This window comes from Nymphalis io, chromosome 18, assembly GCF_905147045.1.
Source record: "Nymphalis io chromosome 18, ilAglIoxx1.1, whole genome shotgun sequence".
Lineage (NCBI taxonomy): Eukaryota > Metazoa > Arthropoda > Insecta > Lepidoptera > Nymphalidae > Nymphalis > Nymphalis io.
Genome location: NC_065905.1, coordinates 10,160,973 through 10,183,341, shown reverse-complemented (window position 1 = coordinate 10,183,341; position 22,369 = coordinate 10,160,973). Strand labels below are relative to the sequence as shown.

The 22,369-nt window shown below is 36.8% G+C and overlaps 2 protein-coding genes across 6 annotated transcripts in view; one reads left to right on the top strand and one right to left on the bottom strand.

Annotated features, from left to right (window-relative positions):
- Window positions 1–22,369, top strand: part of LOC126775412 (phosphatidylinositol 4-kinase alpha) — a 52,779-nt gene that overhangs the window by 2,689 nt on the left and 27,721 nt on the right. The window contains exons 3-24 of one of the 5 annotated variants that reach the window (XM_050497310.1): window positions 5,421–5,802; window positions 5,908–6,142; window positions 6,243–6,356; window positions 7,134–7,311; window positions 7,700–7,753; window positions 8,058–8,158; window positions 10,688–10,838; window positions 11,307–11,496; window positions 12,309–12,419; window positions 12,645–12,818; window positions 13,687–13,897; window positions 14,210–14,321; window positions 14,538–14,549; window positions 15,732–16,005; window positions 16,208–16,309; window positions 16,915–17,116; window positions 17,222–17,359; window positions 17,753–17,857; window positions 18,346–18,537; window positions 18,682–18,910; window positions 20,452–20,652; window positions 21,234–21,366. In XM_050497310.1, the coding sequence (XP_050353267.1) occupies window positions 5,421–5,802; window positions 5,908–6,142; window positions 6,243–6,356; window positions 7,134–7,311; window positions 7,700–7,753; window positions 8,058–8,158; window positions 10,688–10,838; window positions 11,307–11,496; window positions 12,309–12,419; window positions 12,645–12,818; window positions 13,687–13,897; window positions 14,210–14,321; window positions 14,538–14,549; window positions 15,732–16,005; window positions 16,208–16,309; window positions 16,915–17,116; window positions 17,222–17,359; window positions 17,753–17,857; window positions 18,346–18,537; window positions 18,682–18,910; window positions 20,452–20,652; window positions 21,234–21,366 (3,601 nt within the window). Of the gene's footprint in view, window positions 1–5,420; window positions 6,143–6,242; window positions 6,357–7,133; window positions 7,312–7,699; window positions 7,754–8,057; window positions 8,159–10,687; window positions 10,839–11,306; window positions 11,497–12,308; window positions 12,420–12,644; window positions 12,819–13,686; window positions 13,898–14,209; window positions 14,322–14,537; window positions 14,550–15,731; window positions 16,006–16,207; window positions 16,310–16,914; window positions 17,117–17,221; window positions 17,360–17,752; window positions 17,858–18,345; window positions 18,538–18,681; window positions 18,911–20,451; window positions 20,653–21,233; window positions 21,367–22,369 lie in introns of all 5 variants that reach the window. The other 4 variants (XM_050497305.1, XM_050497308.1, XM_050497307.1 and 1 more) reach the window with 4 other exon arrangements.
- LOC126775499 (uncharacterized) lies at window positions 466–4,790 on the bottom strand. Its single transcript, XM_050497478.1, has 6 exons — window positions 4,602–4,790; window positions 3,302–3,323; window positions 2,885–2,920; window positions 1,862–1,897; window positions 1,573–1,614; window positions 466–659 (listed from the first exon to the last, which is right to left on the bottom strand). Exons 1-6 carry the CDS (start codon window positions 4,650–4,652, stop codon window positions 595–597), a joined length of 252 nt encoding a protein of 83 aa, XP_050353435.1. The 5' UTR covers window positions 4,653–4,790; the 3' UTR covers window positions 466–594.

Below are 22,369 nucleotides of genomic sequence, written 5' to 3'. Positions count from 1 at the left end.
AACCTCTGTGGAGCTCTTTGTAAGAATATTCTTCAAATCTCTCGTAACATGAGAAGATTTCTTTGATCTGTGGTAGGACATATTAGTGAGCATTACAGCTGTAAAGTAGCCTAGAGTGTTGACTTGTTTTTTGTTGGAAAACTTATTTACCCGATCGCGTGAAGCGGGGTCGAGGTTAATATTGGGCTATCTGACACCGAGAGTGCCAGAATATGGTGTATATTCTGGCAAAAACTTGCGGTACACTGCGTCTCTTGATGGGCGCCGCTGGATCGTTAGCGCCTACTAACCTGACGCCCTTACGATTGGCCCAATCTTTATAGGGGTTTCTCGGGAAAGAAAGCTTGCGTTGAGACTAGGCGAGAGAGAGAGAGACTAGGCACATTCATATGTATAGGTTACAGATATATTTTTATTTGTAAATTAAAAACTAGAAATATTTGTAATCATTTAATATTCCGAAAGAACAATAGTTTAAACCATTTAAAATTCTATTTCTTTAGTTTTTATTGAAATGTTTATACTTGATATAATTTCGATTAAAAAATTACATTGATTTATAACTGAAGCTCTGTCCTGTATGATGTAAAGTTCCTACTTTCCGCCTCCAGCGCCAGCTCCTGCACCACCACCAGCTCCTATACTAAATCCTGCACCACCTATTATGATAAAAAAAATATTGGTTCAGCTAGTCAAACCAATTGTGAAACGTCTTAGCTAATAGTTTTATTTCACCTTGCCAATTATTTTTAAATGTAAAAAAATAATTATTAGATTAGGCTTATAATCTATTGTAAGATTGTGTATTATAACATTTGATAAATAGACTGCCTCCTTGGTTTATGGGCTAGATATAAGCTTGCAGATCCCGGTATCGTACAATTCGGTTTCCCCTATTCGAATTAAGTAAGCGCAAAAGCATTCCCAAGTTCGCCAAATCTTTTACTTTTTGTAGATTACATACTCGATCTCAAATAAATAGGGTCTATGAAATCGAATAAGAACGTCTGATAGCTTTTTTTTATAGAATAGGAAGGTGGACGAGCATATGGGCCACCTGATAGTAAGTGGTCACCAATGCCCTTAGACATTGGCATTGTAAGAAATGTCAATAATCATGTCATATCGCTTACATAGCCAATGCGCCACCAACCTTGGGAACTAAGATTTTATGCCTCTTGTGCCTGTAATTACACTGGCTCACTCGCCCTTCAAACCGGATCACAACAATATCAAGTACTGCTGTTTTGCGGTAGAATATCCGATGAGTGGTTGGTACCTACCCAGACAAGCTTGCATAAAGCCCTACCACAAGTAAAAGCTTATGTCATTAATAATGAATATTGACCTTTCCGTTACCCTGTTCTCTAAAAGCGTAATTTAATTTAAATGTTAAGAACTTGTAAATTGTCTATGGAATCATCTGATTATCTTTGATTAGGTTTTTATTTTAAGTAACGTCAGTTAGTCCATTTATTGAGAAAGGTTTTAACCAGCATAACATAACACGTAATAAACATTACAGTTTATTCCTTACTCATCTATTTAAACAAATAAATCTAATATGTTTACCATTTACGCCACCACTAGCTTGACCACCATCAGACCCGCCAGCTGAAAATAGCAGAATATGGCAAGAGTATCGTATCACATAACAAAGAATATCGATTTTTTTTCCTAAAAAATTTAGTGTTATTTTCACAGCAATGAATAAGATCTTTTTTATTAACAACAGAAAATGTATAAATAACACGTAATTAGCATCGCTTTACCTTGTTTTTTTTTAATATAAGTATATTGTATTAAAATAAGAGCTTATGTAATTATTGGTTTAAAATTCGGTATGTTGTTTTATGATTACCTCCGAAACCCCCACCAGCTCCAGCTTGAAATCCTCCTAAAAGTAAAATAAATGTTCATATTAAGAAACAAGAATTTTTTATATGAATAGATATTTAGTAGCTTGTAAATGTCACTCCTTTTAAGAAGGCATGGAGCTTGTCCTACGATGTTATTTTAATGTGTATGGTGGGATACATACTTATATTAACTTATTGTCCCGACTTCGTATGGGTGGGTAGATAAGAAGAAAAAGCATAAAATCCGTCCTTAGTGAGCGTTTACGTCGGGGCAGTAACTGTGACAAATTACAAGTCAATCGGACGGATAGTTTAGGAGATCTCGTGATGAGTGATATTTCGCTTATATAAATACACACACATGTATATATATAGATGTAGAAGATTTTCATTGTTACATGCTGGTCTCTCACGATGTTTTCCATACCATGAGGCGTGATTCTCACGAGACAAGTGTACCAATTCAAAATCCATTATTTTTATCTATTCATATAAGTACTTTTGTACTGTAAACAACTTCATATATATTTATTTATTAATTTTACCTTAAATAATAGTTGCGAGATAAAGATGATAATTGAGTAGGTATGTATATATACATACAATTTGGAACAATTTTAACAATACAGATTAACATATAATGCGCAGTAAAAAAAGTATACACGAATGTCACATATTTTGTTGCAAGTGTCACACTGCTATAGTACTGCCGCATTAGTAGACAACAGGCATCTTGCGGGCCGGCAAGGCGGTGACGGCTAGTACAGAACATTCTTCCCGACTGTACTGGCCGTCGTCGCGTTTGGACTCTACTACCACTTACCATCAGGTGGAGTAGAGTCATTTGCCATCCCGGACATATAAAAAAAAACAGACAAGGCCGTTGCCTTGTATGTACACCCGCTTTCAAACGGGTAGACGATTCATGTTAATATCCAGCAGCTGAGAAAACACCTTTAGTGGTAATTTTTCGTAGTCTTTACTCTAAAATGCTCGTATTATAGTAATTTAAAATTTCAACATACCTCCAAAACTACCGCCAGCGTCACCGCCACCGCCACCTGTTTAAATAAAAAAAGCGTCTTGTTGCAATTAAGCTTTTCCAGATTATTAACTTCTTTTATGTCGCTTCTAAATATTAAAGACTTTTCTGAATTGGATCGTTTTATTTGGGATAAAATGTATATCTGTGTGCGTCATAGAATCGATTTTAATAAACTTAGTATATTTCATAGTCAAGTCAACATAGAAGTTACTTTTTGTCCGATATGATATGATTTCAATCGTTAAACTGGATTTATCATCATGAACTTATGTTCGTTCATTAATGGAGATAGTCGTCTCATTATTATTTATAGACATTTTTAATCACTTCCATCTACCCCGAGGCCGTTCACTGATTACGTTTATCATAAAAAATAGTTTAATAATGTATATCTCACCTCCTTGTGGATACTGTTGACTCTGAAATGTAAAAAAAAGTTATTTATTAGTAGATCATATTGGCAATAGAAATAATTTTTAATCTCAATCTCAAATTGTAAATAGGTCACGTAATTGTTTGTGGTCATCTCTACCTATAGACAATAATATAATTCGAAGCGGCTTTAATGAGTTTTCAAACTATGGGAGCCTAAATATTGTTTTTATACTCGTATTTCCAATGTACTTATAACCCGTTCACAATGAAAATATTTAAATATATTTTATAGGAATATGTTTTTTCTCGTTGTTACCGTCAGAGTAGAATAGTCGAATTAAAGTCAATAATTTACTACGCGTTTTGTTAAGTAGCTGTGTCGGTGTAAAAATAATATGCGAGTAATAACATACCAAATGAGAATTAGCGATAATTCGATGACCGGCCTTAAATCTGCTAAATGCAATTTTTGCAGTGTTATAGTTATATTTCTTACTTCACCAATTTCTATGGGCGGTAGTGACCACTATCCATGAGGTTGTCTATGTGCTCGCCCATCTATCTATATTATAAAAATATATAAAGATGATATGAAGCGTATAATAGTGAGGCTGGGGCTATAAAGTCTTGTCTGACGTATGTATTCAATTTATCAGGTGATAAACATTTTCGTAGTTAATGGAACAAGCGATTGAAATTCCAACATAAACATTTTTGAAAATTTTAAGATAATATAATGAGTTTCTATATTACGAATATAATTTGTCTGCTTTTATTTCCAATTATTAATAACACTAAAGCTAAATAATAAAACAAACAATAGAAAAAGTTTGCTGAAACCTTATTTATTATATACAGGTAACAGTAACAGTACAGTAACAGTAACAGCCTGTTAATGTCCCACTGCTGGGCTAAGGCCTCCTCTCCCTTTTGAGGAGAAGGTTTGGAGCTTATTCCACCACGCTGCTCCAATGCGGGTTGGTGGAATACACATGTGGCAGAATTTCAGTGAAATTAGACACATGCAGGTTTCCTCACGATGTTTTCCTTCACCGTCAAGCACGAGATGAATTATAATCACAAATTAAGCACATGAAAATTCAGTGGTGCTTGCCCGGGTTTGAACCCACGATCATCGGTTAAGATTCACGCGTTCTTACCACTAGGCCATCTCGGCTTTATATTATATACAGGTAGTTAAGACGAAAGTGCAGTTTGAAATCACTTTTACAATTGTCGGATGCACTATGCCTAACCCCTAAGTTCAATTAGTAAATATAAAATAAAAATAAATGATTCAAATTGTAATATTAAAAACTTACATTTCCAACGAACATTAGAGCTAAGACCGTTACACAAACAATTTTAAACATTTTATTTATATTTTTACTCGAAAAAAAAGTATCAATGGTTTAACTATAGCTAAGGTGGAGTAATATTAAAATATTGTGTCTCCAGTTTGCTTATATAATAAAACGAGAATCATAAGAGGGGAAGGAAATGAATAATTTTCACTTCAGTGTCATCGCATCCTAGCGTTTATATATGTATTTATATTATTATAATAAAACCAACAATTACACGGACTGTTGAACACGTTTTGTCGTTATCAGACGTAAATATTTCTTTTTAAACATAGAACAACATATTTTTTTTTGTAATTACCGTCACGCCATCCGTCTATTTTATTATTTTTATTTTTTTGTCTGTTTAACATTCATATTCATTGTAACATTTTGTTTTGTTTCAACTTTTCAATATCCTCCGTTCAATTATTTACTGAACTAATTACTTAATTAGTAGGAACAGAATAAAAAACAAAATGGCATCATACTTCTAGCGGTACTTATGCGAGAATCAAACTAGTTTGTTCTGAATGTAGGCAATGTATGTGTTACACTATTACAAACGCAAAAACGTCCCCGAGCTAATTTATCACTACTTCATACAATACAATTCATAATTTCGTTTTAATACGCTACAATGCTAGGCAATTGTATTGTTATTTGATAACTTGCCAATAATATGATGCAAAGTATATGTATTGTATACAATATATTAAGAACATGTTTTTATACATGTAATATTGCCATTGCCATCTTTAATTGTTGTTATAAAATTTTGTAATGCTTAACTTCCAGGTATACCGATGTCAGAAAAATTTAGCTTCTGTTTAAATACATTACTGTCAGACGTTGCGACAAAGCAGTCAGCATTGCGTGAAGAAATCGTGACAGCGCAAATCGAACTTATGTCAAACCTCACAAAGTCCATAATCAATTGTCACGAAAGCAGTGATTATAACAAAATATCGAAACTCCAACTCTGTAAGAGCACTCTACCGATATTAATAGGACTGGCCAGATCTATGGGGCGTTATGCAACGATAGAACCTCCTCTATTGTGCCGGTTGTTCCCGCAGCCGAGCAGTCCTGTAAAATCAAAAGAACCCGAGCCGAGCTTCGAATATTCCACTCTGGATAAGAAGAGAAAGTTTAACCAGTTCCGCCCAATAATTCCAAGGTCTTTATCAGGCAACCTCAATCCTAATATAGAAAATATAGTAGAAAATGGTAGTGACACAGTAGACAGTGCGAATGGAACATTAAAGCGGGGGTCCTTACACAGTTACAGCTCCGTCCCATACGACCCGACTACATATTTCTTCCACAAATTTGGGTCGAGTTTCAACCAGTTTCCGTATATGAGGTATTCTGAGTCGCCAGAGAAACGAATCAGTGTACAGTTCTACGTGACGTATCTCCAATCGATATTATCGCTAGCAAAGAAGCTACTAACCAAAGATTTGTTGTCATTTTTGGATGAAGAGGCTGAGGATGTATTTGCTTCCGGTCAAATACAGGTAAATCAGCTTGAAACTGTCCTTTCCCCATCGAACGTTAACCAAGGTTCAAAGTATCGGAAAGTGACTAACATTTTTTATATATATATTTTTATTCCAGGTTTTCCCGTATAAATCATTTTCAGAAACCCTGAATTTGGTACTGGTGACATTGTTGCGAGATATACTGCAACACCAAAAGGATTTACCTGGACCTTTTACCAAAGATGTACAAGTAAGTTGCTGGCCTTGCATTTCATTTACTGTTCTTGTTTCAATATTCAATCACAAAATACGTTTTAATGCTTATAAGTTTAATACATTTAAGCTCTAGGCATGTTAAAGTTACACGAAAACCTAACCTAAAAAATCTAACGAAAAGAATTTCTCTCTTTCTTTTGTTAGCATCCGGCTACAAACTTCTTATACTTGTTTGCTGTAGTTGATATTTTATTAAAATAATATCAAATTTATGAAAATTATGAAAAAAACTGTTACCTTAATAAATATGTATTGTGTATATAAATTAAGCTGATTTGGTTCATTTCATCATTTCATTACGTATATAACGATAAAATGCCTTTGATACAAAGATAAAATTGGTGAAACAATTGCTTTTCAAGAATTTTCCTACTTTTTTTTGGTATATATTAATTATATCCCGTTTTAATTTTACATAATTTTGTTTTACTGTACATTCAACATCAGGGGGCTTATATGGTACAGGTAAAAAGAGATCGGTGCCAAGTATGTATAGAAATGTTTGGCATATCAATGTTATTTACTGGATTTCATTTTACAATCATTCATTTTATTTAGCGCCAACTCCGATAAATGTGTTGTCATGTTTTTTACACCAATAGTAAACTCCCTGCATCGACCAATCGCCAATAACATTTTAATAAAAAATATATGTGTCGTCCGAATTAAATAGGCTAGCTGTGATAGTCCGACCGTGTTAAAATGCTCTACATTTTAAACCCCAGCCCTTATTACTGTAATACGTTGACAGGAATTCGTTAAATGCCTGTTTTTGAGTGGTCAAACCGAACTACAAAGCCGACATCACGACGCATCAGAGAAAGAAGATAGAGAAAGTAACTTCGCGACTGTGAACAAGTTCAAAGTGAACGTTATGGCGAACTCCGCGTGTGTCGACTTGCTCGTTTGGGCTATCGGTGATGAAACAGGTAAATGCGCTCTTATGTCACCAAACATAGAGTTCAATATATCCAATACGTGACGTATATGTATTACACGTACATCTTGTATAATATTTTCTTATTAATGCTATTTTACAAGCTTTTATTTAATTTCACCTTATACGTACGTATGGTTTGAATCTTGCAATTAAAACCGGTTGGAACTGGTTTAAACCGAACATTAAATTAAATATTGTAAAATTATAATTCAAAAGTCTATACAGATAATAATACAAATTAATAAGTGTAGTCGATTCATTACAAATGTTCAATAGAAGCTTGTTTTTTAATATTCATTTTTTTTTAATTTAATCTGATTATTTCTGGTATTCTATTCTATTTCTATTTAAATTCTTGGTTTTATAATGGTTTACAGTGGATGAGGACTATGACGTGCCAGCACTAATAAATGCTCTAACAATATCAATAGGTATTCTTATGAATAAGGTTTGAGAGTTTTCCCCCTGACTAACCCTTGCGGTGCAAAGAGCAATATTTAAAAATTGTTTCTTCATTCCATTAAATATTAAAATTTTTAGATCTCTCATGCCATACTACGAAGACATTTATGAATATCATTTGAAAATATATCCGTTACTAAAAAGTACAGACCTCTACATTTTAATGTGTTTTTTTATTTTAGTTTTCTAGTTGTAAATATGTTTTGCAACAGCTTGCATGCATAGATAGATATTTTATCATATCTTTTATCTATTTTAAACGTTCTATTTTAGGCGCTGATTCATTATGTGGACGATTGACGGAGAAAATAAATTCTAATCACAATCACAAACTGATTCTGGCTCATATGCCATTGCTAATGGTCTGTCTTGAAGTAAGTACTACTATTCTATTCTTATTAAAATGGAAGGGAATAACATTGTCTTATAAAGGTGTAGCCTGGCGTGGCATTTTTGTATATAAATATCGCTTCCTCTAATCAAATATTTATATTACAAACACGTCATTCATACTATAGACTATTTCTTGAACGATAAAAATATACATATTATTTATTTAAATCTTATATCGATAAAATATATTAAATAAAGATTGTTACACAATGCAATAATATAAGTATCCCAAGTGCCGGGAGATTCCGTCCGCGGCTTCGTCCGTGTGTAATGGAGGCGGGGGGGGGGGGGGCGTTTGGGACACTGGCGTCAGTATTCTTGACAAGGTTCACGCAAAACTTCAAGATGATTGAGTAGCTAAGACTTGAAAGCGTAACAAACATACATATAAATCAACAAGTCTGTTTGTTTATCATAATACTAGTAAGGATTGATTATGTTACATGACATACCTATGTGTTTATCGGGGCCGACTTGAATAGAATCAATCAATTTTTATTTTAAATTATCCTGAGCAAAATATTAGGTTCTTACATATGAAACTACTTTGCGTTTTGTATGGGAGTTATAAAAGTCAATTTTTTTTTGTAAAATATATTTAATTAATCAAAGTATGCACCGTTGTTATCTATGCACTTTTGCCATCTCATAAGTAGTTCATTGATCCCTTTATTAAAAAAACCATGGGGGCGAGAATCAATAAACTTTTTAAAGGCGGTTTGGACTGCCGCATCGGAGTTGAATTTTTTTCCTTGTAAGAAGTTGTCCAAATTCCGGAAAGAATGGTAATCTGCTCGAGCAAGGTCCGGGGAGTACGGTGGATCGCAGACATTCCAATTGTAGCTCATCTAACTTAGTGGTTGTTTGTTGTGTGGTCTAGCGTTGTCGTGAAGCAGCAGTGACCTAGAGCGATTTACCAATCTCGGTTGTTTAGCAGCTAGTTCTTCCTTCATGGTTTGCAGTTGACAATAGATATCTGCCGTAATCGTTTGGCCAGATTTTAGAAAGCTGTAGTGAACGACACCGGCGCTAGTCCACCAAACACTCGCAAGTAACTTTTTCTGAGTCAATTTTCGTTTAGGGCAGGATTTAGCTGGGTCTCCAGGGTTCAGCCATTGCGACGAGCGCTTCCGATTATCGTACAGTATCCACTTTTCATCACAAGTAATGATTCTTTTTAAAATCCCTTCATTATTGTATCGGTTGAGCAAAGTAACACAGCAGTCGACGCGTGTTTGCAAGTTCGATTCACTCAATTCATGAGGTACCCATTGTTCAAGTTTTTTTACTTTTCCGATTTGCTTCAAGTGGATTAATACAGTTTTATCACTTACCCCGAAGCCTGCAGCTATCTCTGAAGTGCTCTGTGATGGATCCGCTTCCACAATAGCCTTTAATTCTTCATTTTCCACTTCGGTTTCCGGCCGTCCACGGGGTTGGTTTTGAAGGTCGAAATTTCCAGAACGAAAACGTTGAAACCAAAAACGTACTGTGCTTTCTTTTGCGACACCAGCGCCGTACACATCATTAATCCTTCGAGCTGTTTCTGCAGCACTGGTGCCACGGTAGAACTCTTACTCGTAAATATACCGATATTTCATGTTTTCCATTGTGCGGTAATAAGCGACGCCAAAGAAAAAAGTAATGAGGAAAAAACAAATGTATGACTGTTTTCAAAACTCAAATGTACCAGCTAAATGAATTTATAAATTTAAATTTGGAATTCTTAACCAAAGAGGAGATATTTCAGAGCAAAGTGGTCAGTACGACAAAATGTTAATTTCATATTTAACCTAACAAATGTTTATGGTCAACACAAATATTTGCCACGTTAGTTTCCCTCGACGTATAACTAAAGACCAATAAGAGGTTACAAACAAAATATTTACCGTCTGCATTATTAGACATATTTCTAACAACGAATTAAATAAGAAATTAGCGACTTTACTCATAAACGTTGCTTAGCGGCTGTTTAGTTAAACATTGATCTATCTCTTTCTTTTATTATAGATTTGACATTTGAAAGAAGAAGATACGTTATTGTTTTCCTAATCACCCGCTAAACAACATTTGTATGTTGTCAACTCGATCAAATCAAAACGATCATAAACGATCATTCTAATTTCATTCCATTATATTGCAACAAAATTTGTTTATCTTAATCATTTACATATTAATTAATAAGTATTCCAGTAACAACCTGTTAATGTCCCACTGCTGGGCTAAGGCCTCCTCTCCCTTTTGAGGAGAAGGTTTGGAGCTTATTCCATCACGCTGCTCCAATGCGGGTTGGTGGAATACACATGTGGCAGAATTTCAATGAAATCAGACCCAAGCAGGTTTCCTCACGATGTTTTCCTTCACTGTCAAGCAAGAGATGAATTATAAACACAAATTAAGCACATGAAAATTCAGTGGTGCTTGCCCGGGTTTGAACCCATCGGTTAAGATTCACGCGTTCTAACCACTAGGCCATCTCGGCTTCCATATAATTCCAATATGTATTCCAGGGTCTCGGTAAATTAGCGACGAAGTTTCCGACGATAGCAAATACGTCGATATACTGTTTGCGAGATTTCTTAGTTACACCCTCGCCGATACTGTTTAAACTACATAAACTTGAACTCGAAAAAACTGGGAAAGAACACATCAAAAACTCAGGTAGGATTGACTACCTTTTTGTTTTTAAAAGTCCAGCGCTTTAACAGCGGCTTCGTTTGCGTCATCATTCAAAATTGCTTAATAACAATTTCCACAGCTCTTCAAAAATTAAGGATTTTTATACAAAATTTAACCCCATTTATAACTAATCTTAGGGGTTACATTTTTAAATATCGTTTCTTAGTGCTAATCTTCTGTGTTAAATTTTCGTATTGTATGCAAATTTTCAAGGTGTAGCCTCATACAAACAAAACATTGAAACATGACAAAAGTAGAATGAATATATTCAATAATATATAACTGACTAATTCTATGCTGTTAGTGAGAATTGTAGAAAAAATAACAAAAATTTTATTGCCCCTCCCAGGGAGCAAAAGGGGTACCTTTTTCCGTACAATATAGTCGCTAGATCTAAGAAGCAGCTACGAGCTATTTGGGTTTTAAAGTCACTTTCATTTTTTATTACAGTGCAAAACAAAGAAAACCAAACGGAAACCGGGGCGCCCGTGAAGTCGACTCCATTCGAGAAACTTCGAGACTCGGCGATTGGGAACTTATGTGTGGCTCTCGAAGCTGCGTTGACAGTCGATCCGGTCTGTGTACCGTCTCTGGTCGGATCTGTCAGCAACAGACTATTCACTGCTGAGACTAGCGATAGGTGAGCGAATTTTACTAAACATTTACAGTAACAGCTTGCAAATGTCCCACTGCTGGGCTAAGGCCTCCTCTTCCCTTTTGAGAAGGTATGGAGCTTATTCCACCACGCTGCTCCAATGCGGGTTGGTAGAATAAACATGTAGCAGAATTTTAATGAAATCAGACACATGCAGGTTTCCTCACGATGTTTTCCTTCACCGTCAAGCACGAGATGAATTATAAACACAAATTAAGCACATGAAAATTCAGTGGTGCTTGCCCGGGTTTGAACACACGATCATCGGTTAAGAGTCACGCGTTTTTCATGAGATTTTTGGTTTTAAGTGGAAATTTGACAGGTCGGGTCTGTCGGGCGGGGCAGTTAGCTTATTATAAAACTAGTTTTCACTTACGGTATCGCCCGGGTGCTAGAAAGGGAGGGAGCTTTTAGATTAAAAAGTAGTGTCTTTCCAAACCATTTGAACAGCGGGTTCAAATTGTAGATATAGCTTTTTACATTTAGAAGTTTAGATGACATGATGATAATTACAGGCGCAAGGGACATAAATCTTAGGTCCCAAGGTTGGTGGCGCATTGGCTATGTAAGCGATGGTTGACATTTCTTACAATGCCAATGTCTAAGGGCGTTTGGTGACCACTTACCATCAGGTGGCCCATATGCTCGTCCGCCTTCCTATTCTATAAAAAAACAAAACAAAAACATTGTCATTTTCGTACTAACATTTCAATTTTTTTTCAAGATCTAAATTAAAGTATATTTTATTAGACAGAGCACTGAAAAGTATTTTTAATATAAATTGTTTTCGTTTCCAGCGAGTCTTCATTAATAAGTACGAACATCGTTATAATGTTGGGTCACGTCGCAGTGGCTCTGAAGGATACTCCGAAAACAACGGACACCATACTTCAATTTTTTCAACAGAGGTGAGGCTTAGACAATCAGATGAAACCAATGTAAAATAAAAATATTTTATTTTATTTAAACATTTCGAAATGTAAAATTAGTATCAGTTGGATGGCAATCCCAGGCATGGACTAGGTCTGCATTCGCATATATATATGATTAACATACAGTACAAGACTCCTCACACATCATTCTTCATAACCATAGTTCATTCTAATAACGATCACTGCTTTATTTTATTTTAGGTTATGTCGTTCCCCATCATCGCTGGACACGCTGATAGTGGATCAGCTCGGCTGCATGGCGCTCGCCAGCCCCGAGGGTCCAGCTCACGACGAGATCATGAGGATGTTCACCGTCATCACCGTGGAAGCAGCCAGCGCCGCCTACCAGCACACTGACGATAGAAAACAGTATCGGTGAGTTATAAAAAAAAAACACCGAGATGGCCTAGTGGTTAGAACGCGTGAATCTTAACCGATGATCGTGGGTACAAACCCGGGCAAGCACCACTGAATTTTCATGTGCTTAATTTGTGTTTATAATTCATCTCGTGCTTGACGGTGAAGGAAAACATCGTGAGGAAACCTGCATGTGTCTGATTTCATTGAAATTATGCCACATGGTTATTCTACCAACCCGCATTGGAGCAGCGTGGTGGAATAAGCTCCAAACCTTCTCCTCAAAAGGGAGAGGAGGCCTTAGCCCAGCAGGGGAATATTACCAGGCTGTTACTGTTACTGAGTTATCCGTGGCCGTGACACAATCGATACGTAACTGAAACAAATCGCGGGTTCAAATCTTATTAACTAAGAGGTTGTTGAAAAGGAACGAACGATTGTTATTTAAGAAACATTTCGGTGATTTAGTACCCCCATTATACGTGTTCTATTCCAATGGAAGTAGGAGAAAATATAACCAATCTTGATTAAGTTAACAAGACATAGTTTAATGTAAATTGTCTTTCCTTATTCAATACTTATGCAAAGTATTACTATATAGAAGTTTCGTAATTTAACGATGGGATGGAAAGATGAAAAATGGGACATAAAAAATGCGAAACGCGCTAAATTATCTTGGCAGTGCATACGGTTACGGTTACTGGGTTTGCAAGACGGCTAAAAATTAGTGGTTTCTTAATATTAATAACATCGAAGATTACATTCCATACAGACAAAAGTATTATATTTTTTTAATCTTCTTATATATTTTTACATACAAAATTTTCGTATCCATCATGCGCTATAGTTTTCCTAATGTATATATATATATATATATTGTTTTTAGTCACGTGTCCGGCGCCGTGCTGAACGCGCTCGCGAACATAGCTGCGAACGTTCGCGGTACGGGAGCCCGCCTCGAACTCCTCACGCGTTTGCTGGAACTGTTCGTGCAACTGGGCCTCGGCGGGGAGAGGGCGACGGACCGGTCGCCGGCGCCCGTCCTGAAGGCGTCCGGCAGCGCAGGGAACTTGGGTGTGCTTATACCTGTAATTGCGGTGAGAGATTACATTATATTTATTTCAATGGAAATAAGAAAAATAATTATTTAATAACTTCATTTTTATCCCCAAAATTCATTCATAATTTTTTTAAAGAGACGGAAACCCTAATTTCTACCACCCGGTAGTGATAACTTACAGGCAGCCCAACTGCCAGTCAGCCTACCTAATACATTAAAAAACACAATATGAATTCTAATCACAAATTGCAAATATCCATTTGTTCCTATTTTATTATTAAGTTGAAATAAAACAGGAGATAATACTCCACTTATTATATACGAAATTTTTTTGTTTTTTTATTCATAGGTACTTGTAAAAAGATTACCTCCAATAAAAAACCCAAAGCCGAGATTGCACAAGCTCTTCAAGGACTTCTGGCTCTACTGCGTCGTGATGGGATTCACAGCAGCTGAATCAGGTTAATATATAAAATATATTTATTCATATCGAATATTCTTCCTATATAAATGTATCCATGATACTCGCTCGAATTACAACCTTAAGTTAATTACCTTTAAATTCAATTTGGCACTCCTCTTTCTTTACTTACTTACCACTTATGAAATGTGCTATTGATATTATTATTAGTATTTAAATCATCTTATTGTCTCTTCTTCTATGGCCACGCCTGTAGCCATGCGAAAGCGTGAGTAAAGTTGCTTCTAGAACGTTCTTAGTTGTATGTCGTTTGGTTTTGTATGACAGTTATGTATTTTTTATAAATGATGATATATAGCAATGCTATTTAAATATCATTAAATTGTGATTTTTCAAAGTAATGCTTTTACACCATTTAGGGATTTGAAACAAACCAGTATGTCCGAATTACGTTTCATTATAAGCGATCTAATAATCTTGGTTCTACCCTATGTAGAATGCATCTGTTCATTTAATTTATGTATTAGCAGCTTCTATTTACAAAATGGTTAATGTATTATATATAAAAAAATGTGTTAGACTGTACTACGTACGCGGAATAACAATTTCTTACGTTGAACAGTCAAAATTTGTCTTTATCACTCTCGTACATTTACATATTGGCATCTCATTCGCACAGTTGCAGTGAACGTTGTAAGAGATTTCGAATCTTTTGTCTTAAGCAATAAAGTTTATTATTATTTGTTTTTATACATCTTTGTTGACATATCGTATTGGTATGTGCTTGAAATTATTCGTTGCTAAATTTTCAAAATTGGAATAGTCAAATGGATACGGCGAGACTTCTAACATTTTTATAGTTCGATATTCTCCTTGTTCCGCGATCGGATACATAAGATAATTATATAAAATATAAATTAAATTACATAATAAGTAAATAACATGTGCCTATATATCGTCATTTTAAAAAGATGCATTTATATGCGTATGTCGAACCACTTGTTTAAATGTGTGAATATTGAGTAGTTAAAGAAAACTTGTGTTTTTCGTTATGTCCGTTATAGAATGCGTTGTTAGTTTGATTTTTATTTTATTCCTAGGAGTGTTTAAAGATTGGTTTTGCTTTGATAAAATAAGCGATTTTTGAGGTGTTATTTATAGAGAATTTGGTGCTGATGATGTTTTTTATATTGCATCGTTTTGTGGTAAATTAAAATGTAAAAAGTTTGATTATTATTTTTTTTGTTTGATGTTTTGAGGTTTTTTTTTAAATAAGCTAAACATTTGTATATAACATTTAAATACTGAAATATATGGTTACAAAGAAATAGTAACAATAATAATATAAGTAGACTAATATTGAACTTTGATTTAGAATTTTAGACAATTGAGTCGGTATATTAAAAAGAAACCTACTCAAAAGTCCAATAATAATTATAACTTTTCTCAGGACTGTGGCCCCAAGAATGGTACGCAGGTGTGAAAGAGATAGCCGTAAAATCTCCCTACCTTGTCTCGCAAACGTCACTGCGTTCTGAAATGCGAGAATTACAATACACGTCAGCCGTGCGAAACGATTCCGTTTCGATAAACGAATTGCAGGAACTGAAGACACAGATATTGAACTTGCTTGATCATCCGCCTGACGTCACTGTTATTGTAAATAAGCTGACATTCGCGCCTTGTATGTATCTATTGAGTGTTTATTGGCTGGAGACTTTAAGGTGAGTGCTCCATATTTAAAAAAAAAATAGTTTTCTTGTGTTGTCTGTACAGCCTTTTATTATTCTATTTTATTTGATAATTGATAACGTACCTATGTACGTAGATATTTATCAATTTATATCTGTTGCTTGAAATATATCAAATACTAATCCTAAATCCCTGATTTTAAAAAATAAATATATTTGTTTTTTTTTTTGACAGAGTATTAAACTCACCGGAACCCAGTTTGCAGCCGATCATCGAATACTTGAGCGATACAGCTCTGCAAAAAGATAAGAGTGGTATGTGGCAGTGTGTCGCCAGGTCAGTATTATAATATACATTAAATATTAACTTTGTTATTGAAAAAAAAATTTTTGAAAGCTCTGAAATGTATGTTTTATAATATATTTCTTTAGTATAATTAGCCAAGTTCAAAGAGTGACTATCATATCGATTCATTTCTATGTATATATGATTATATATAAATTAAAAAAAGGAAATTTGATTCGTCCACCTCCTTACCGCTTCATTCATATCATGTCCTTCGCCCAAAGGTTGTCTGGAAGAGATCGCTCTTCCATAAGACCTCCTTTTGTATAGCCCATTAATAGTTTTTGTTTGTTTATAACTGTATGCTTATGTAACTCTTGGTGTACAGTAAAGCATATTCTATTCTATTCTATGTATGTTACTCCATATTTGCACCTATTGCTTTTCTTTTCTGACCACCATTTTGAAGAAAAAAGTCGACCCCTAAAGATGGAATAATTGTTTCCTTTAAACGATCCTGTCTTATTTGAGAAACACGATAAGGGCTATATTTAATATTTATATAATGATGTCTTGATCATACTATATACATATATTAACCGGTCACTTTTATATACTTTACAAGTTATTATAAAAAAATTAACAATTTCCCGCAGCGTCGGCGACAAAGTGTTCCAGAAATTTCTCGATGTTATGTCGGAGAAGATAAAGGATGAGTCCCGCGAGAGGGAACTCGAGGGCCACGCTCAGTTCCTATTGGTCAATTTCAACCACATACACAAACAAATAAGACGGGTTGCAGATAAATGGCTAGCAGGCCTGGTTGATAGATTCCCACATCTGCTGTGGAACTGTCGGGTATGTTTTGCTCTCTTTCTCTCTTTTTCTCTTTCTATATACGTCCCCCCCCCCCCTCATGATCATGTATAACTGTAGCATATGTAATATTTAAAATAATTCTAGGTACTCTGGTCGATGTTGGACATTCTTCAAGTTCTAAGCTTCAGTCTAGAATTAGACCCGAATCAAGAAACGCCGTTACTAAAAGTTCCCGGAACTGATTTCACTCTACAACTACAGGATACATTAGAGGGTCGTGAGGTTAGTTTTTTTTTTCAATTGATCTATTTTAAGGATGTCACGCATATAAAACAAGGGGTCATCGCAACATTGCTGTCAACATGGCGGTCTTTAAATTCGAGAAAAAAAGAAACAACTGAGTATTACGTGTGTCCTTTTGTTTTTTTGGTTATGGAACGTGTCATGAGGAATCCAGTATGTTGGAATAAATTTTGCTACATGTAATAACGTTAACATGCATCGAAGATGTGAGGCGGAATTCTTTCCGAACCATCTCCGTAACACGATAGGAAGTCATTGCTTTATTGTGCAAATTAATATTTATGAGAATAAAAAATTACGTGATCTTTTTTTTTCGCAACTTTTTTTCCTTTATCAACAATTGTATACTAACACGGACTTGATTTATAACAGGGCATCGTTAAGGATTTCGCTGATCGCTGTCACGGCATCGTCCAAGAGGCCATGAAGTGGGCGCCGCAGTCCACCAGGTCACATTTGCAGGAATATCTTAATCAGGTAATAATATTGTAGTATATATGAGGTATGATCGTGTTATATTATCATGTTTATATATTGATATTTTATTTTTTTATTTATTACGTCTTTATTGCACAAAATTTGCAAGTAGTACTTTAATTTTTTAGACTTTAATGTTACTAAAATCTATATTAATACTAATAAATTTAAAATGGAACTTTACTGGTGGTAGGACTTTGTGCAAGCTCGTCTGGGTAGGTTACCACCCACTCATCAGATATTCTACCGTAAAACAGCAGTACTTGGTACTGTTGTGTTCCGGTTTGAAGGGCGAGTGAGCCAGTGTAATTACAGGCACAAGGGATATAACATCTTAGTTTCCAAGGTTGGTGGCGCATTGGCTATGTAAGCGATGGTTGACATTTCTTACAATGCCATCGTCTAAGGGCGTTTGGTGACCACTTACCATCAGGTGGCCCATATGCTCGTCCGCTTTCATTATTTATAAAAAAAAAACATTGAAATAGGTACCAAATTCGACACTATGGCACCACTGCGGGCTGGCCCTCGCAACGGGGGCCCTGCTGGGAGCGGCCGGCCTCAACCGCATGTCGGCCCCCCTGTCGCGCTCCGCCCTGGAGAAGAGGCCCCCCTGCGTCACGCAGGACTCCGCCGCACTGCTGGCCGTCGTCTCGCAGAGGAGTCGATTTTCCGGAGAGGTAAACTTTAGCCGGACGAGCGTTTCAATAATTATAATATATTTATATCTGCCGTGATCGTCGAAAGCTACCTAAATCTAATTCGGCGACCGCGCACGATAACGACAATCGGAGGCGTCCCACGGAAACGTCCGTCGAGCGCAGGTGGCGGGCGCGGTGCACGCGGAGGGCGGCGGCGACGCGGCGCTGTGGCGCGTGGGCGCGCGGCTGCTGGCGGCGCTGCGCGCGGCGGGCGCGGGCGGCGGCGAGGCGGCGCACCGCGCGGCGCTGTGGCGCTGCACGGCGCTGCTGGTGCACGCGCGCGCCGCGCCCGCCGCGCCCGCCGCGCCCGCCGCCGCCTCGCCCACGGCGCGCGCGCTGCTGCACGCCATCGGTGAGTCCCGCCGCACGGCGCGCCGCACGCCGCGGCCTCTGAACCGTAGACAGAGAAACGAGTAGACCGCGGGGCCGTTTCGGGAGATAAATAATTTTCAGGATTTACTTAAAACGAAATAAAGTTATTAAATTTTACTTTTTAATATTTATTATACTTTTTTTTTCAATTAAAATATTTTTTTGTTTTTCAACTACACCCGAAAACTGTTGCGTTGTTTGTTTTTGTTTCCGTTATCAATAGTACTTCGGCATCTTTATATGGTACTGGATTCGCATTCTCCTCGGAAGCTGAAATCTAAAACACTCAATTAAATTATTACTAAAGAATATATTTCTATGTTAACCTCTTGACTCGGAATCTAATAATATTATAAATTCATGAAGAATGTTAAATAATGTTGTCGTTATGAAATTATAAAAAAAAAACGAATAAATTAAAATATATTTTATATATATATATAGTTATAATTGGACTCCGTATTTATTTGTTTACATTGTCGTCGAGTCGATGTTTTTTTATCGAAAATCGGGACATTTTTTTAGCGGATGCTGGTAGCACTTACATGATAAATAATTATAGGTTATGAATGATAAAAACTGGAAAATCCTATTATCTTCAAGATTTTAATGCAATATAAGTTCCGTCATGCTATGGCATAAATAAACGTCACTGAGGAACTATATTGAGGGACAAAATAGTCATACTTACGCATAAAAACACACGCCGGCAATTTTCTTCTTGCTATCACTTTAACATGAAATTATACGACACTGCACCATTGTATAACCTTCGATATGATATAAGGATTGTTTCTCGGCCATTTCACTGGATAAGAATCGTTTCCTAACATAAAAGTAAGCGAAAATTGAACAAAAAACACAATGAACGCACCAACTATCAAGCTGTCTTGTCAACAAACACCAAAACTGGTTACGCGATAAGGGACAAAAGATTTGATAATTCTATCTCTGTCTAAACCATTTGTAACGTAATTTTCGTTCTCTTTCTTGTGTAAGTGAGAAGGAAATCGTCATTGCGTCTATTAGTTTCTCTGTCTACGTTTAGAACACTACAGTTGTCGTTTCGCACGCTGTAATCGTTTAGCAGTCTAGTGTCACACGACACCGCATTTATTAGCAATATGTATGCTCAAAAACTCATCCAAGTGACTTACCAATCCGTAAATTTCCCACTTCTAGGCTGAAACCTCCTTTTGAGAAGATTCAGAACTTATTCCACAAACCCCCACCCACCCACAGTGTCAAATTTATATCCGACACAAGCACGTTTGATATATAAATAGATTCCATATTTTCTATTTTAAAATCAATGTCTTCCAATATGACGACATAATATAAAACAAAGTGCCCCCACCATGTCTGTTTTTCTGTCTGACTGAACGCGATAAAATCAAAGATTTGCATACGGATATTTCATTCAAACCGTGCGAAGCCGGAACGAGTAGCTAGTCTATTATAAGTACAAATTTTAAAAAATATCCAAGTGTACCGGATATTGAATAAAGCATTTCGTCTCAGCTTGGTCCCAAGTGGACATATTCACGGAGGACGCGGTCACCACCGCAGTGGAGTGCTGGCAATGGCTCAACACCTCTCGTCCGGATCTGGAACTGCGCCTCCTGCAGGAGATATTCGCCGCCTGGCAGTGCACTGTCGACAGGAAGATGGGGCTGTTCTCTAAACAGACAGATGAAATTAGTCCCTTAGCAGCATATGAAGGTAATCATTAATATTTATTTATGGATTTAAATTTTAATGTCTTTTTTTTTCTTATTTATTTTGGGACTTTTGTCCTACACAGGCACGTCAGTCCCGTATATGTTTTTAAATGTAATAAATATCTATTTGTGGTTACCTGGTAGTATTGGTATTGTGAGAATTCAAAAATAAAACCACCGTGTATGTACTGCTGGTCAGATGGTATAATTGTTCTCTCTCATTATAAAATTACAAAAACTTACTTAGTACTTTAAAAAAAAATCTTATAGCGCAATGTAAAATACATCTAACGCCATCTATTGACGAGAAGATAAATTGAAAAATAATATTTGGCACAATGTATGTCGATGTTGAACAGTATGAAGGCTTTTAAATAGTTGAATAGATTAAAATACAAGTTGACAAATATAATATATATCGTTTTGAGAAACAATGCAAATATGCCACTGCTGGTCTAAGGCTCTCTCCGTTTGAAGTGAAGGATCGCTTACACCACCAAGCTGCTCCGATGCGGTTTGGTGGATACATGTGACATATTTTCATTACTATGTGCTACGTAATAATCATGTTTGTTATTGTAGGTGCCAAATTAGAACCTCGACCACCATTCGTCGCCCCGCACGCGGTGTGGATACGATACTTATGCGAGGTGGCCGAAACTGCAAAGTATAATAGTCTGGAGAAAGTCGAGATGTTAGCTAGTCTGCTTCACAGGTGAGAAATGTAATTGTTTTTTTTTATGTTATAGGCATGGAAACGGCGAATGCGCCACCCGCTGGAAAGTAGTCACCACCGCCCATAGAAATAGCCGATGTAAGAAATAATACGCCACTAACCTTGGGAACTTAGATGTTATGTCCCTTGGGCCTGTAGTTACATTGGCTCACTCCCCCTTCAAACCGGAACGCAACAATACTATGCATTGCTGTTTAGTGGTAGAATATCTGATGAGTGGGTAACTACCCACCCAGACGAGCTTGCACAAAGCCCTACCACCAAGTATATATTTCGCATTTATTATACTAATATAATTACTGCCGTGAAGTACCGGCTTAGAATAGTACTTCCCCAATGTCATCCCGGGGGTGTCGTAAGAGTCGACTGAGGGACGGGGAAAAGGGGGGATGGGCAGCAGCGTCCCCCCTCCCATAAACATCTTACCCCCCTACTACGCTCGCCAACACGCCTGCCTAGCGCGGCGAGTATGAGCAAACCCCTGCCTTAATGGCAGATGCGCCCAAAAAAAGGCCCCCAGTTACCGGCAAGCCCGCTAGGCCCGACCAAGGTAGCGGTCGCGGTATCGGCAGGGCAGGGGTGCTAAGAATCACCGGTTCACGGCAGGCTACCGTATAAAACGACTGAAAATGGCAACGTATAATGGACGCTCGATGAGGCTGGACCATCACCTCGCCGAATTAGAAGTAGCGTTAAGTCATATAAACTGGCATATACTGGGGTTATCTGAAGTCCGAAGACAGGGGGAGGACACGATAACTCTAGAGTCCGGTAACTTACTCTACTTCCGCGAAGGTGATAACCTCTCCCAGGGTGGTGTCGGTTTTCTAGTCAAAAAGGATCTCATTAGCAGCATTGTGGAAATCAGTAGTGTGTCGAACCGGGTAGCGTACCTTGTCCTAAAACTTTCCGACAGGTACTCCCTGAAGGTCGTACAGGTATATGCGCCAACTTCGACATACTCTGATGATGTGGTCGAAGC

Coding starts and splice junctions, on each gene's coding strand:
- LOC126775499 (XM_050497478.1), bottom strand. CDS start 4,652: ATGTTTAAAATTGTTTGTGTAACGGTCTTAGCTCTAATGTTCGTTGGA. Junction 2,921..3,301: donor TCAACAGTATCCACAAGGAG/GTGAGATATACA, acceptor TTATTTAAACAG/GTGGCGGTGGCGGTGACGCT. Junction 1,615..1,861: donor AGCTGGTGGGGGTTTCGGAG/GTAATCATAAAA, acceptor TGCTATTTTCAG/CTGGCGGGTCTGATGGTGGT.